At 44.7% G+C, this 17,052-nt stretch overlaps 1 protein-coding gene across 3 annotated transcripts in view; it reads right to left on the bottom strand.

Moving 5' to 3' along the window:
• AFG2A (AAA ATPase AFG2A) overlaps positions 1-17,052 on the bottom strand; it is a 603,999-nt gene that overhangs the window by 531,192 nt on the left and 55,755 nt on the right. For all 3 annotated transcript variants that reach the window (XM_075348829.1, XM_075348848.1, XM_075348839.1), the window contains exons 7-9: positions 8,735-8,791; positions 4,593-4,716; positions 3,971-4,226 (exon numbers count right to left, since the gene is read on the bottom strand). In XM_075348829.1, coding sequence (XP_075204944.1) covers positions 3,971-4,226; positions 4,593-4,716; positions 8,735-8,791 — 437 coding nt within the window. The remainder of the gene's footprint in view (positions 1-3,970; positions 4,227-4,592; positions 4,717-8,734; positions 8,792-17,052) is intronic.

Consider the following 17,052-nt stretch of genomic DNA (forward strand, 5'->3'; position numbering starts at 1 on the left):
GAACAGCTTGTACAGTACAGTGGTACTGATGAACAGCTTGTACAGTACAGTGGCAGATGAACAGCTTGTACAGTACAGTGGCACTGATGAACAGCTTGTACAGTACAGTGGCACTGATGAACAGCTTGTACAGTACAGTGGTACTGATGAACAGCTTGTACAGTACAGTGGCACTGATGAACAGCTTGTACAGTATAGTGGCACTGATGAACAGCTTGTACAGTACAGTGGTACTGATGAACAGCTTGTACAGTACAGTGGCACTGATGAACAGCTTGTACAGTACAGTGGCACTGATGAACAGCTTGTACAGTACAGTGGTACTGATGAACAGCTTGCACAGTACAGTGGCACTGATGAACAGCTTGCAATAATAACCCTTGAACAGAAGCTATTCCGTAGTACCCAGCAGCAGCTACATGTAGCTTGGAGCTGTGCAGTGCAGTTCCACTCAATGTGTTAATATACATGCATTTACATTTGGTCATAGGCTGCTAACAGCAGCTGATTAGTGAGGGTGCCGAGTGTCAATTGCAAATAATCTTAAATACATGACCGGTCCTATGGCTCAGTCATCAATCTCGCCTGACCGTGCACCCCCTTTAAAAGGATGCCCATAGAATATAAAAGCAACTGTTTAATAATGTTTTCAGGAAAAATCTTGTAATGTTCTCGTTAAATAGATCTCATATGCCAAAAGCTTTAACAATATGTAGACTAAACAAAGTAAAAAAACCAGTGACCATAGCCTCACTTACCCCACATATATTATGGATGAGTTACAATGCTATTAAGCCAAGAAATGCCGCAAGTAGACCAATTGCAAATTTCAATAAATCAGCCTCACTTTAAAATTGTTGTCAAATACCAAAATTGTAAATTAAATATTTGCATGTCTAAATATATTGAAAGTGATAACTCTTATCAAAGCAATATATACTATAGACTACGAGGGACTGCTGATAAGTCTTTGGCTCCGTGATCTTTTTTTGTTTCTGTGGTAACGAATGTCACATCACATGAAAGCCTAATATATATGTTCAAAATGTTGTGTTTGTTGCTTATGGCAACAGGTTTCTACGCACACTGGAAATCAAAATGGCGGAGTCTAATGCAATATTCACAGCAACTAAGAGCAGAGGAGTGATACAATTTTTGTTTCTGCAAGGAAAGTCTGCAAAGGATATTCCTGGTGATATGTCACAGACATTGCGGGATCAATGCCCTTCATATTCCACAGTTAAAAACTGGGTTACCAAATTTAAAATGGGCCACTTCAGCACCAATGATGAGGAACGTCTTGGACGACCGAGAGTGGTTGTAGTTCCGGAAGTCATCGATGCTGTGCACAACCTCATACTGGAGAATCGACAAATTTCAGCTAAAGCAATTGAAGACAACAAGGAGATATCCCGTGAACATGTTTGTGTCATTAGCCATGAACATTTGGACATAAGGAAACTATCTGCACAGCGGGTCCTCAAATGTTTGACAACAGATCAGAGAAGCATGCGAGTGAAAACTTCCCAGTCCATTTGTCAGCGTTTCTGGACTGATAACTTCCTGGACCGACTGGTCACTATGGATGAGATCTGGATTTATTTGTATGTCCCTGAAAACAAGGAGCAGTCAAAAGAGTAGAGGCACAGTGGTTCTCCTCGTCCAAAGAAGTACAGGGTGCAAAAATCAGCCACTAAGGTGATAGCGTCCTCTTGACAAAGACAATCTGTGTCGAAACGTTGCATATTTTTCTGGACTATGATGGAATAAAAGGAGAAAAAAATTTCACTCAAGAGGACGCTGTCATCTGCTTTATTGCATGATATGTGGAATCAAGTGATCCCTTGATATTGGACGGGCGTCCCATCACCGCCATATTGTGTGTTACACAGGCGGTCATTGACTGTAGGTGCTGCAGTTTGCTGTGTTTCTACTAAGGTGATAGCGTCTGAGTTCTGGGATAAGGTGGGTGTGCTGTTAGTGGACTACCTTCAAAAGGATTCCCCCATCAATGCAAGGTATTACATTGAACCTTTGGACCAATTAAAGGGAGGTCTGAAGGCCAAAGGATGTGGCAAGCTGTCCAAAGGAGTCTTATTCCTGCAAGACAATGCATCCTCTTACACTGCACAAGCAACCATGGCAAAACTAGCAGAGCTGAGCTTTCAGCTGGTTGGCCATTCACCAGATCTAACTCCCTCCGACTATCATCTGTTTCTAAACCTGAAGAAACACCTCATGGGTACCAAATTTCACACCATTTCTGATGCCATGGCTGCTATGGATGCCTGGTTTAAGGCACAACTTACCGTATTTTTAGCTTTATAAGACGCACTTTTGTTCCCCCAAATTTTGGGGGAAAGTAGGGGGTGCGTCTTATAAACCGAATATACAGATTATATACTGCAGGGTCCAGGGGAGGTGGAGGCCGCTCTGGAGCGGTGCTAGGGATGTTGGTAGAGGCTTGTGAAGCTGCGGGCGGCAGCCTTTGATCTCCTGCACCCGCTCATATAATATGCACAGCCGCTGTCCACCACCATGGTGCTGAAACTGCACCGCGGCCGATGGGCTGGGGGAGCTGCGCATATTATCTGTCTGTGCTTACCTTTGATCGCACATGCCCCCTCCCCCTGTGTTAGCTATGGCCCCCATGCTGCTGCCCATAGTAAAATAATAAACTCTTTACTCACCTCCTCCAGCGTGTTTGCCCGGTCTCCCTCCTGCTGCTGTGATCTTGCACGCAGAGATATCACTCTCTGCTGTCCCGATCACATGACTGGCACTAGAACCAGGAAGTAGGAAGTGCAGGAGACACTGGAGGAGCTCATTCCCGAGGAGGGTGACACCAGACAGGACACTGCTACAGAAGGTAAGGAGTTTATTTTACTATAGGCAGCAACATGGGGGCGATATCCAACAGTGGGCCTGTGTGCCTGCAAACAGTGGGCCTGTGTGCCTGCAAACAGTGGGCCTGTGTGCCTGCAAACAGTGGGCCTGTGTGCCTGCAAACAGTGGGCCTGTGTGCCTGCAAACAGTGGGCCTGTGTGCCTGCAAACAGTGGGCCTGTGGGCCTGGCCACAGTGGGCCTGTGGGCCTGGCCACAGTGGGCCTGTGGGCATGGCCGCAGTGGGCCTGTGGGCCTGGCCACAGTGGGCCTGTCCACAGTGGGCCTGTGGGCATGGCCACAGTGGGCCTGTGGGCCTGGCCACAGTGGGCCTGGCCACAGTGGGCCTGTGGGCCTGCCACAGTAGGCCTGTGGGCCTGGCCACAGTGGGCCTGTGGGCCTGGCCACAGTGGGCCTGTGGGCCTGGCCACAGTGGGCCTGTGGGCCTGCCACAGTGGGCCTGTGGGCCTGCCACAAGTGGGCCTGTGGGCCTGCCACAAGTGGGCCTGTGGGCCTGCCACAAGTGGGCCTGTGGGCCTGCCACAAGTGGGCCTGTGGGCCTGCCACAAGTGGGCCTGTGGGCCTGCCACAAGTGGGCCTGTGGGCCTGCCACAAGTGGGCCTGTGGGCCTGCCACAAGTGGGCCTGTGGGCCTGCCACAAGTGGGCCTGTGGGCCTGCCACAGTGGGCCTGTGGGCCTTACTGGGGGACGTGTTCAATATAAGGTGGCCATATCCAAATTAAGGTGGCTAATTTTAGGATGAGGGGGCTATGAGGGACATATACCCTATATTATTTGTTAGACGGACACTGGCATTATAAGACGGACCCCATTTATTAAAAAATTCTCTATTCCTTCACCAAATTTGGGGGTGCGTCTTATATTCAGGTGCGTCTTATAAAGCGAAAAATACGGTAAATCCTTTTTGCTAGGCTTACAGAACTTGGAATACCGATGTAAGAAGTGTGTTGACATCAGTGGAGAGTATGTGGAATAAATGTAAAGTTTCATCATTCTAGCTCGTTTCTTTCTGGGTAAAGCCAAAGACTTAGCAGCCCCTCGTATAACATGCATAATAGGGCTCACCTGCTTCCTTGCACAGAGCTGCTAAATCTGCCCCCACGTAGCCATGAGCACTATTGGCTAAATCTGCTAGTTCTTCCTCTTTCAGTTGATGTGGGACTTTGACAAGTATCCTTTGAAGAATGTCCAGGCGCCCCTGAGCATTGGGGACACCAATTTCTATTTCTTTGTCAAATCGACCAGGGCGACGTAACGCTGGGTCCAAGGAATGAGGGCGATTTGTTGCGCCCAGGACCAGGAGCTGGCCCTGACTTTCTTCCTACACATGGTGCGGTAAAATAAAATATACATAAGTTGTTTCAGGTTATTATAAATAAGCATTATAGAAATGTGAAAAAAGGAATAAAAAAAGAAGCCAATCAAAATAAGAGCCTATGAAGCAGAATTATAGTACTATGGTCTAGTGCAGATAATATACATTCACAGATGAGGGTACTGCTAAGCTCTAGGTGTTTGACATCCAAATAATACGGCTCCTAGGACCACCACTTGTAGAAGTTCACGTCTTTTATTAATATTTCTTGTGCCAGCCATGTTACAGATACCCATAGATGTGCTACATCAGGAAAAAAAGTTTCCATTTTGGCTTTCTGCCTTAACATATTAAAAAATACATAGGTCTTACCGAGCCAAGGCCATCCATAAGCGTAAGCAGCGATGCCACCATCCTTTTCTCCACTTCATTCTGTGCCCCTTCTCTTTTAGGACAAAGTGCATCCAGTTCATCAATGAATATAATGGAAGGCAGACTATAAAACAATATAACAGTAAGGACTAACAATACAAATATTATATTTATAAATAAACAGAAGAAAATGGTCTATTTACATTATCAACTACATAGAAAAAAAAGCGTGCCAGCATCAATAAGTCTTCAAAGATTTTCTGGAATTCTTCAAGAAAAAGGCTCAAGTTTCCCATTGACTTCCATTATACTCGGTACTCGAGTCCAGCCCATCCGAGCATCCAACCTGCTTGTTTTGAGTACCGAGCACCCGAGCATGGTAGTGCTTCCTCATCACTACTTATGATCAATCCCCAAAATGCAAAGAAAAAGAGAAATTGTGACAAGCTCCGAGGTCAAAAAGCAGAATGGTTTTAAAAAAAAAAAAAAAAAAAAAAAAAAAAAGGTGGACCAAGATGAATCTTTGAAATCATAAATAGTTCACGTTTCTCCTATATAATGCAGAGCACTAAGATAATACAGCTTGCCATAATATCTCTCCTCTATCAAAAAAGTAACGAGAAGTGGACATGTGTGGAAACATATATATATATATATATCTATATATATATCTATATATATATAATTGCCTTATTCTGTCTGTCTGCCTGCCTTGCTCCAAAATTGTGTCCTTACGGTGACACAAAGCTGATTGGCCGCTGGGCTCGCCATGGCCCCGCCCCTCCGCACGGATTGGCCGCTCGCCTCGGCTCCGCCCCCCACGGATTGGTCGCTCGCCTCGGCCTGGCCCCGGCCTCCGCATGGATTGGCCACTCGCCCCGGCCCTCCGCACGCATCGCCAGACATAACCTTGCGCTGCTGGGATCGTGACGGAGCCGGTGAACGCTGGTAACCATAATACACATCGGGTAACTAAGGTCCCTTAGTTACCCGATGTGTATCATAGTTACCAGTGTACACCGGCTCCGTCACGATCCCAGCAGCGCCAGACATAACCTTGCGATGCTGGGATCTTGACGGAGCCGGTGAACGCTGGTAACCATTATACACATCGGGTAACTAAGGTCCCTTAGTTACCCGATGTGTATCATAGTTACCAGTGTACACCGGCTCGGTCACGATCCCAGCAGCGCCAGACATAACCTTGCGATGCTGGGATCTTGACGGAGCCGGTGAACGCTGGTAACCATTATACACATCGGGTAACTAAGGTCCCTTAGTTACCCGATGTGTATCATAGTTACCAGCGTACACCGGCTCCCGGTACACATGTGCAGGGAGCCGGCATTATACTCCTCTCCCCCCAGGACTACTCCTCCTATTATAGTCCTCCTATTATACTCCTCTCTGAGTATAATAGGAGAACTATTATAGCATGGGGGATGGAGCACGATGGGGTGCGCAGCATGGGGGATGAAGCACGATGGGGGGTGCGCAGCATGGGGGATGGAGCACGATGGGAGGTGCACACCTCCCCCCAACACACACACACACACACAACACACCACACACACACTGGGAACCACAAACACCGCCATACAGACACCCACACACACAGACAACGCCGCACACACACAACACCCAACACACAAACACCGCGGCATACATAAATATACACACATACCGCACAACACACACATTGCACAAAACATACCTACCCCCAAAACACACCACACCCACACAAACCGCGCAACACACACACACAACGCTACAGACACACAGTGCTCCACAAACAATGCAACACACGCAACACACATACAACACCCAGAACATGTACAGCGCCCTACACAAACACTTGGTAACTACACACAACAACAATATATATATCTATATATATATATATATATAACAAAAATCATACGTGAACTACACAATACGTAAATTCTAGAATACCCGATGCGTAGAATCGGGCCACCTTCTAGTGTATATATATATATATATATATATATATATATATATATATATATATATATGTATGTATACACATATCAGGAATCAGCCCAGAACTACACAGGAGGATCTGGTCACTGACCTGAACAGAGTTGGAACCACAGTCTCAAAGATTACAATTAGTAACATACTACACCGTAATGTTTAAAAATCCTGCAGGGTACGCAATGTCCAGGCCTATTTGAGGCTTGCCAATGACCATCTGGAAAATCCAGAGGAGGAATGTGGTCAAAGGAGACCAAAATAGAACTTTCTGGTATTAACTCCACTTGCCATGTTTGGAGGAAGAAGGAGGAGGACTACAATTTCAAGAACACCGTCCCAACTGTAAAGCATGTAGGTGGAAACATCATACTTTAGAGGTGCTTTTCTGCAAAAGGGACAGGACGACTGCACCATATTGAACGGAGGATGAATGGGGTCATGTATTGCAAGATTTTGAAATTAACAAAAAGAAAAATTCCTAAGAGTTACAAATTTTATTGCATATATTAAAAACTCAACAAGTAGATGTGAGAAAAGCAATTCAAAAACAAACGAGAGGACCAAAAGAGTGAGATAAGCAAGGATTTAGGTAAACCTAAAGGGCCCTACAGTTACCCCTACAGTCTCATCCTACCTTACCACGGAGGTTTGCACCCTAATAAAGCGCAATTGGTGCTCCCGCTCATCGATGACTCACCCTTAAAGACCCTAATGAGTCCCTAAACTAGATCCTATCAAAAATTATCCACAATTACCATGTCTGATCAAATAGGTTTTGATAACGAAGCTCAAAGTTGATAACAACGGTGGTATACACTAATAATATGCCATGCTGAATCCTGATAGATACCGCATGAAACAATGAATCAAACTGCCAAAGCTACTGGTGTGCACCACAGCGCGCCTACAGAAATTAATTGAACAGCCCACAATTGCAGGTTACAATTCCACTGTATTAGGGTCTTTAAGGTTGAGTCATTGCGCTTTATTAGGATGCCAACCTCCGCGGCAAGGTAGGGTGAGACCGTAGGGGCAACGGTAGGGCCCTTTAGGTTTACCAACATCATTGCTTATCTCATTTTTTTGGTCCTCAGATTTGTTTTTGGAGTGCTTTTCTCACATCTACATATTGAGTTTTTAATATTATATTCAATAGAATTTTAAACTTTTAGGAATTTTTGTTTTTGTTCATTTCTATGTTGATTCCTCCTATATCTTTGATTGTTAGCCATCGCGAGCCAGCAACCTCGGTCCCTCAGTAGAGCACTGAAGATGTGTCGTGGCTGGATCTTTCAGCATGACAATGACCTGAAACAAACAGCCAGGGACACTGAAAAGTGGCTCCGTATGAAGCATCTCAAGGTCCCAGAGTGGCCTTCTTCAGACCTAAACGCAATAGAAAATCTTTGGAGTGAGCTGAAACTCAATGTTGCCCAGTGACAGCCCCGAAACCTGAAAGATCTGTATGGAGGACTGCTGCAGTGTGTGCAAACTTGATCAAGAACTACAGGAAATATCTGTCGTCTGTAAATGCAAACAAACGTTTCTGTACAAAATATTAAGTTCTGTTTTCTATTGTAACAAAATTCTTATTTCATGCAATAAAATGCAAATTAAATATTTAAAAATTAGATTTACTAGATTTTTTTTATTCTGTCTGTCACAGTTGTTGTGTACCTACGATAAAAATTACAGACCTCTCCATTCTTTGTAGGTGCTTAAACTTGCAAAATCAGCAGTGTATCAAATACGGATTTTCCCCACTGTATATAAAGACTCTTAACTGGCTACAAAAAGCATTTACAAGCTGTGATACTTGCCAAAGGGGGTGCTACTAGTTACTAACCATGAAGAGTGCCCCTAGCTTTTTTGTTAAAATTATTTTCATCCTTTACATTTTATTTTTTTGCCTAAAATACCAAGGAAATGTGTCATCTTTAACTTTATGCCTTTTAGAGATCATTTCAGTAATTTTGACCAGGGGTGCCCAAATTTTTATATCTCATTGTATGTTTAAGACTGGACTGGTCTTTTTCTGTTGGTCTTATGTACAATAAAGCATATGTAGACAATATTTTTACTCTGTTACATATGTGATTTAAAACAAAAGTCAAAAACGAAAAGAAAACATCTAAAGATGTAATTACCGTTGTGATGCTTCGGCAAATATCTGACGCAGCCTGGCCTCTGACTCTCCGTAAAATCTGCAATGAAAAATGAATAAATCTATATAAAAATAGAATGTCCCCAATTACATAACAAATGCTTAGTTAATTTTCAGTGTGGTCTACGCATGACTATAGGCTATATGAGTGATGGAAAGTCCACAGTGGATTGACAAAATTTCCTCTGTAGCCTTTCCCAACCGCTGACCTACAATCACACAATACAAAGGTGGGACCCAACTAAAAGCCTAAAGCCTGCTTTACACGTTGCAATTTCGCATACGATATCGTATGCGATTTGCAACGCCCCCATCGTATGTGTGGCACGTCCAATTTGTTGAACGTGCCGCACAAACGATTAACCCCGTCACACGTACTTACCTTCCATACGACCTCGATGTGGGCGGCGAACGTTCACTTCCTGGAGTGGGAGGGACGTTCGGCGTCACATCGACGTCACGCGGCAGCCTCCCAATAGAAGCGGAGGGGCGGAGCTGAGCGGGGCGTAAACATCCCGCCCACCTCCTTCCTTCCGTATTGTGGGCCGGGAGCCGCAGGACGCAGGTAAGATCTGTTCATCGTTCCCGGGGTGTCCCACACTGCAATGTGTGCTACCCCGGGTACGATGAACAATCTGACGTGCAATTCTAGAGAAAGGTACGATGTGTATGCGATGAACGTTTTACCGTTCAAATCGCAATCGCACGTACCTGTCACACACTGCAATGTACCTTACAATGCCGGATGTGCGTCACTTACTACGTGACCCCGCCGACACATTGTAAGATATATTGCAGCGTGTAAAGCAGGCTTAAGGCTACTTTCACACTTGCGTTGTGCGGCATCCGTTGCAATCCGCCATCTTGAGGAATTCCGGTAACCGTTGCAGGAATCCGTTTATTCCTCATAGGCTTCTATTAAGGGCGGATTGCAACGGATGGTCTTGCATTGCATCCGCCCCGCAGCGCATCAGTTGTTTTGTCGGTGACTGTCAGTGACCATCGGGCGGAAGGAATGCATCACGTAACGTTTTTGTTGCTGTAAAAAAAATGCACTCCGCAGGATTCCATCGGGATCCGTTAAGAGGCATAATGAATGTCTATGGTGCTGGATTCCGTCGCCATGCGTTTGGCGACGGATTTCAGTGCAAGATTCCGTCACATTTTACGGAGGTTATATGATGTCGGTGGAGAGATGGATAGAAAGACAGACAGAAGACGGGGAAAGAGACAGACCTGGAAAGAGACAGCCGACAGAGACTGGGAGAGAGACGAGAGACAGTTACTATCCCGGGTGTGTGTGTGTGTGTATGTCCGCTAAAGGAATCCGCACCGCCGCATTTACAATCACGAAATTTAGCACAGACGCCTCATGTGACCCAGGGAGCGTCGTAGACTATGTTTTGACAGAAAAATGTAACCCTGTGCTTTACAATTAGTCTCTAAAATCCTGCCGCCATTAAACTGAATGATGGTGGGAGCTATAGGTTATTAATAGCAACTGCCAGTGGTTGCTATAGGAACAAAATACACTGTTAGTTGAAGCTTATGCGTGAGGTTATATGATGTCGGTAGAGAGATGGATAGAGAGACAGACAGACAGACGGGGAAAGAGACAGACAGACAGACGGGGAAAGAGACAGACAGACAGACGGGGAAAGAGACAGACAGACAGACGGGGAAAGAGACAGACAGACAGACGGGGAAAGAGACAGACAGACAGACGGGGAAAGAGACAGACAGACAGACGGGGAAAGAGACAGACAGACAGACGGGGAAAGAGACAGACAGACGGGGAAAGAGACAGACAGACGGGGAAAGAGACAGACAGACGGGGAAAGAGACAGACAGACGGGGAAAGAGACAGACAGACAGACTGGGAAAGAGACAGACAGACGGGAAAGAGACAGACAGACGGCCCTGGAAAAGAGACAGCCCTGGAAAGAGACAGCCCTGGAAAGAGACAGCCCTGGAAAGAGACAGCCCTGGAAAGAGACAGCCCTGGAAAGAGACAGCCCTGGAAAGAGACAGCCCTGGAAAGAGACAGCCCTGGAAAGAGACAGACAGACACACACAGAGACAGACACAGAGATGGAGACCGATAGACTGATACAAATACAGACAGAGATAGAAATAGTCAAACAGAGACAGACACAGACAGACAAGGAAAGAGACAGACAGAGACAGACAGACAGCGACACACAGACAGCGACTGGGAGAGAGACAGTTACTATCCCGGGCAACGCCCAGGTACTACAGCTAATCTAATATATAAAGCTGAACGTATGTGTCTATATATGTGTGTATGTCCGCTAAAGGAATCCGCACCGTCGCATTTACAATCACGAAATTTTGCATAGACGCCTCATGTGACTCAGGGAATGTCATAAACTATGTTTTGAGGGGAAAATTTAACCTCGCGCTTTACAGTTATTTGCCAAAAAACCTGCTTACATTAAAGTCAATGGAGCTGGGAGCTACAGGTCATTAGTAGGAGCTCTGATTGGTTTCTATAGGCAACAAAGGACATTCTTAGTATAAGAAGCTTATGTGTGAATTAATATGATATCGGTAGAGACAGAGATACACAGAGACACACAGACAGACACAGAGACCCAGACACACAGACACACAAACACTGATACAGAGACACACACAGAGACGCACACACAGAAATAGACACTGATACAGAGACAGAGACACACAGAGACTGAAACCGAGACACAGACACACACAGACACTGATAGAGAGACTGATACAGAAACACACACACACACACTCAGACAGACACACAGAGACACACACACAGAGACAGCTACAGAGACTGATACAGAGACTAATACAGAGACACACAGACTCACACAGAGATAGACACACAGAGACACACACGCAGACACACTCAGACTGATAAAGTGACAGAGACACACACAGAAACAGAGGCACACAGAGACTCATACAGAGACACACAGACTGATACAATGTCGATGACACACAAAGATAGAGACAGAGACAAACAGAGACAGAAAAAGACACAGAGACACATACACAGAGACAGACACACAGAGACAGAGACACACACAGAGACCGATACACAGAGACACACACAGAGACTGATACAGACACACACAGACACAAACACCAGAGAGACACACACAGAGACAAAGACACAGAGACTGATAGACAGAGACACAAAGAGACACACAGACATATACACACACAGACAGACACAGAGACAGATACAGAAACAGAAACAGACACAGAGACAGAAAGAGACACAGAGACACACACAGACACACGCACACGCAAAGACAAACACAGACAGCGACACACAGACAGAGACACACACAGGAACACAGACACACAGACAGACACACAAATACACACAGAGGGAGACAGACAGAGAGCAAGAGTGAGAGAGTGGGAGAGAGGGAGAGTGAGAGAGACACTTAGTTACTATCCCAGGCAACGCTGGGTACTACAGCTAGTAATATATAATGCATTACATGATTTCTTTTTTTTAGGGGTAAGTCCCCAATATTGCTGTTTAATTTGTCTAATTTGCATTTCAGGGGTGACAGACTCCCTATAAAAATGTATCAGGAGTTGCAGTTTATGCAGCCCCCTACAATTGAACATTAGAGAACTACACTATTGTAAAGTGAACAATGCAGAACATGATTTTTGTCCTGCATTAATAACATCTTTCCGTTTATAACGTCTTCATTTTTTAATGTTGTAATCACTACAAGCGTTTCGACCTAGCTCCAATTTCCTGTTGAGCTGAATATCAGATTATCCCTGGGACAGCATGGAAGTCTCCAAAGAGAAGCCGTCCTGGTACAATAGCAGACTACTGCTATCTGCTTACAGTTTAGTAACTCTATGATAAATGACTTTACCAAGCAGGAATTAGCTTTCCAGGCGCAGACAGCAGAGATATGTACCTTTCACCTACAATGGAAAGCAAATTAACCTATTCATGGCTGCATTACACTCATCCACAGACTAATATTGATATGTAGATAAAGCACTGCTGTAAGTGAGAAAAAATACTGTCATAAGCTGGGTTTACACACTGCAACATCGCAAAGGACATCGCTGTAACGTCACCGGTTTTGTGACGCAATAGCGACCTCCCTAAGTCTCTGCTAAGTCTCTGGTGAGCGTTCAAACAGGCAAACCTGGCCAACAACGCAACAGCGATCCGGACCTGCAGAGCAACCTAGCTGGTTGTTGGGGACGTTGATAAGCAGCCTTTTGAAAGGGAAGTTGCTAACAAAGTCGCTGCAAAGTCTTCACACACTGAAACTTCATGCTGCACAGCAGGAAACAAAGGACCTAGGAATGGTCCTGAACGATTTGTAACGATTACAACTTCACAGCAGGGGCCGGGTCGCTGATAGGTTTCACACACTGCAACATCGCAAACAACATCGCTATTGCGTCACAAAACCGGTGACGTTACAGCGATGTCGTTTGAGATGTTGCAGTGTGTAAACCCAGCTTTAAGGTACCATCACACTAAGCGACGCTCCAGCGATCCCACCAGCAACCTGACCTGGCAGGGCTCGCTGGAGCGTCGCTATACGGGTTGCAGGTGAGCTGTCAAACAGGCAGATCTCACCAGTGACCAGCCCCCAGCCAGCAGCGACGCGTGGAAGCGATGCTGCGCTTGGTAACTAAGGTAAATATCAGGTAACCATCCCGATATTTACCTTGGTTACCAGTGCACACCGCTTAGCGCTGGTAACTAGCCAGAGTACACATCGGGTTAGTTACCCGATGTGTAGTCTGGCTATGTGTGCAGGGAGCAGGGAGCCGGCACTGACAGCGTGAGAGCGGCAGACGCTGGTAACGAAGGTAAATATCGGGTAACCAAGGAAAGAGCTTCTTGGTTACCCGATATTTACATTGGTTACCAGCGTCTGCAGAAGCCGGCTCCTGCTGCCTGCACATTCAGTTGTTGCTCTGTCGCTGTCACACACAGCGATCTGTGCTTCACAGCGGGACAGCAGCAACTAAAAAATGGTCCAAGACATTCAGCAACAACTGGCGACCTCACAGCAGGGGCCAGGTCGTTCCTGGATGTCACACACAGCAACATAGCTAGCAAGTTGTGCCTCAGCAGCGATGTTGCTAGCGATGTTGCTTAGTGAGACGTGGTCTTTAGCCTACGCAAAAGTATTTTTTTAATCAATAACTAAATTAAAGCGGTATTCCCAATTTATAAACTGATGTCTTAATGCTGAGATCAGTTGGTGGAGGGATCACACTCATCCCTTCTCTGGATGGGTGCAGTACCAGAGTTCAGACCTCCCCAAATCATAAAGTGGAGATATACATTAACCATATACTATCACTATATGTAATCCTTTAAAAAATATAGGTGATATTTATTAAGGCACCACTCAAGCGTTTCTTTGGTTTATCCATCCATCCATCCATCCAACTATATATATATACACACACAGTCATATGAAAAAGTTTGGGCGTCCCTATTAATGTTAACCTTTTTTCTTTATAACAATTTAGGTTTTTGCAACAGCTATTTCAGTTTCATATATCTAATAACTGATGGACTCAGTAATATTTCTGGATTGAAATGAGGTTTATTGTACTAACAGAAAATGTGCAATCCGCATTTAAACAAAATTTGATCGATGCAAAAGTATGGGCACCTCAACATAAAAGTGACATTAATATTTTGTAAATCCTCCTTTTGCAAAAATAGCAGCCTCTAGTAGCTTCCTGTAGCTTTTAATGAGTTCCTGGATCCTGGATGAAGGTATATTTGACCATTCCTGTTTACAAAACAATTCCAGTTTAGTTAAGTTTGATGGTCGCCGAGCATGGACAGCACGCTTCAAATCATCCCACAGATTTTCAATGATATTCTGGTCTGGGGACTGGGATGGCCATTCCAGAACATTGTAATTGTTCCTCTGCATGAATGCCTGAGTAGATTTGGAGGGGTGTTTTGGATCATTGTCTTGCTGAAATATCCATCCCCTGCGTAACTTCAACTTCGTCACTGATTCTTTTACATTATTGTCAAGAATCTGCTGATACTGAGTTGAATCCATGCGACCCTCAACTTTAACAAGATTCCCGGTGCTGGCATTGGCCACACAGCCCCAAAGCATGATGGAACCTCCACCAAATTTTACTGTGGGTAGCAAGTGCTTTTCTTGGAATGCCGTGTTTTTTTGCCTCCATGCATAACGCCTTTTTGTATGACCAAACAACTCAATCTTTGTTTCATCAGTCCACAGGACCTTCTTCCAAAATGTAACTGGCTTGTCCAAATGTGCTTTTGCATACCTCAGGCGACTCTGTTTGTGGCGTGCTTGCAGAAACGGCTTCTTTCGCATCACTCTCACATACAGCTTCTCTCCTTCTTTAAAGTGCACTGTATTGTTGACCGATGCACATTGACACCATCTACAGCAAGATGATGCTGCAGGTCTTTGGAGGTGGTCTGTGGATTGTCCTTGACTGTTCTCACCATTCTTCTTCTCTGCCTTTCTGATATTTTTCGTGGCCTGCCACTTCTGGGCTTAACAAGAACTGTACCTGTGTTCTTCCATTTCCTTACTATGTTCCTCACAGTGGAAACTGACAGTTTTTAAATCTCTGAGACAACTTTTTGTATCCTTCCCCTGAACAACTATGTTGAATAATCTTTGTTTTCAGATCATTTGAGTGTTGTTTTGAGGAGCCCATGATGCCACTCTTCATAGGAGATTCAAATAGAACGACTTGCAAGTGGCCACCTTAAATACCTTTTCTCATGATTGGATACACCTGCCTATGAAGTTCAAAGATCAATGAGGTTACAAAACCAATTTAGTGCTTTAGTAAGTCAGTGAAAAGTAGTTAGGAGTGTTCAGATCAAGAAATTGATAAGGGTGCCCATACTTTTGCACCGGTCAAATTTTGTTTAAATGCGGATTGCACATTTTCTGTTAGTACAATAAACCTCATTTGAATCCAGAAATATTACGGAGTCCATCAGTTATTAGATATATGAAACTGAAATAGCTGTTGCAAAAACCCAAGTTGTTAGAAAGAAAAAAGGTTAACATTAATAGGGGTGCCCAAACTTTTTCATATGACTGTGTATATTTATATATATATATGTATATATATACATACATATGTGTATATATATACATACATATGTGTATATATATATATATATATATATATATATATATATATATATATATATATATATATATATATATATATTCAAAAACGCAAAACGCATATGACCGGATCCTGTGGATTGCATGTGCAACGCATGCAGCCACAATTGTTATTTTACCACATCCTTCTGCAGCGGGACACAGAATTTATTGTCCAGCACTGGTCAGCTGACTCCTGATCTCACAGCCCGCACACGCTGTGGATGCAGCTTAACAGCAGTCACTGCTTGCGGCCGATCATGTGTGACCGTGTGCGGGCTGTGTGGTCAGGAGTTCAGATCAGCTGACTCCAGTGTCGGCGGATTACTTGATCTCTGTCCCGTTGCATCCATCGCTGTGCTGTGAGGTCAGCTGAGTTCGGCCGGTACTGGAGTCAGCTGATCTGAACTCAGCCAGCAGAACAAGTAATCAGATCAGCTGACTCCAGTGTCGGTCGATTATTTGTTCTGTGTCCCCCTGCATCCATCGCAGAGTGTGCGGATTGTGAGGCCAGCTGAGTTCAGATCAGCCGACTCCAGTGCTGGCCGATCTGAGCTGACCTCACAGCCTGCACACGCTGCGATGGATGCAGGGGGACACAGAACAAGTAATCGGCCAACACTGGAGTCAGCTGATCTGATTACTTGTTCTGCTGGCTGTGGGGTCAGGAGTAGGGATGAGTGAGCATTAAAAATGCTTGATGGGTGAAGCCCATGTCTATTTTTTTTTTTAATTCAGTAAAAAATAAAAAAACAAAATCCCCAAACACATAACCCTAACCCTAGGGTTAGGGGTAAAAAAAAAAAAAAAAAGTGTGGGCTCCCGCTGCATTTTCTATTGCTAAGGTAACCCAAGCATCTACTGGAACCCCCCACTGCTTGGTGTTACCTTCACTGGCAATGGAAAATCCAGGGAAGCCTTTTTTTTTTTTGCCCAAAAACAAAAGAAAAAAAAAATGACGTGGGCTTCGCTAAATTTTTTGTATGCTAGCCAGGTACAGCAGACAGGTACGGCTGCCCCCAACCCCCAAGCTGCCTATTTGTACCCGTCTGGGAACCAAAAAATATAGGGTAAGCCCTTTTTTTAATGATTTCATGAAATAATTAAAAAAAAA

This window comes from Anomaloglossus baeobatrachus, chromosome 1 (assembly GCF_048569485.1).
Source record: "Anomaloglossus baeobatrachus isolate aAnoBae1 chromosome 1, aAnoBae1.hap1, whole genome shotgun sequence".
NCBI classification, from domain to species: domain Eukaryota; kingdom Metazoa; phylum Chordata; class Amphibia; order Anura; family Aromobatidae; genus Anomaloglossus; species Anomaloglossus baeobatrachus.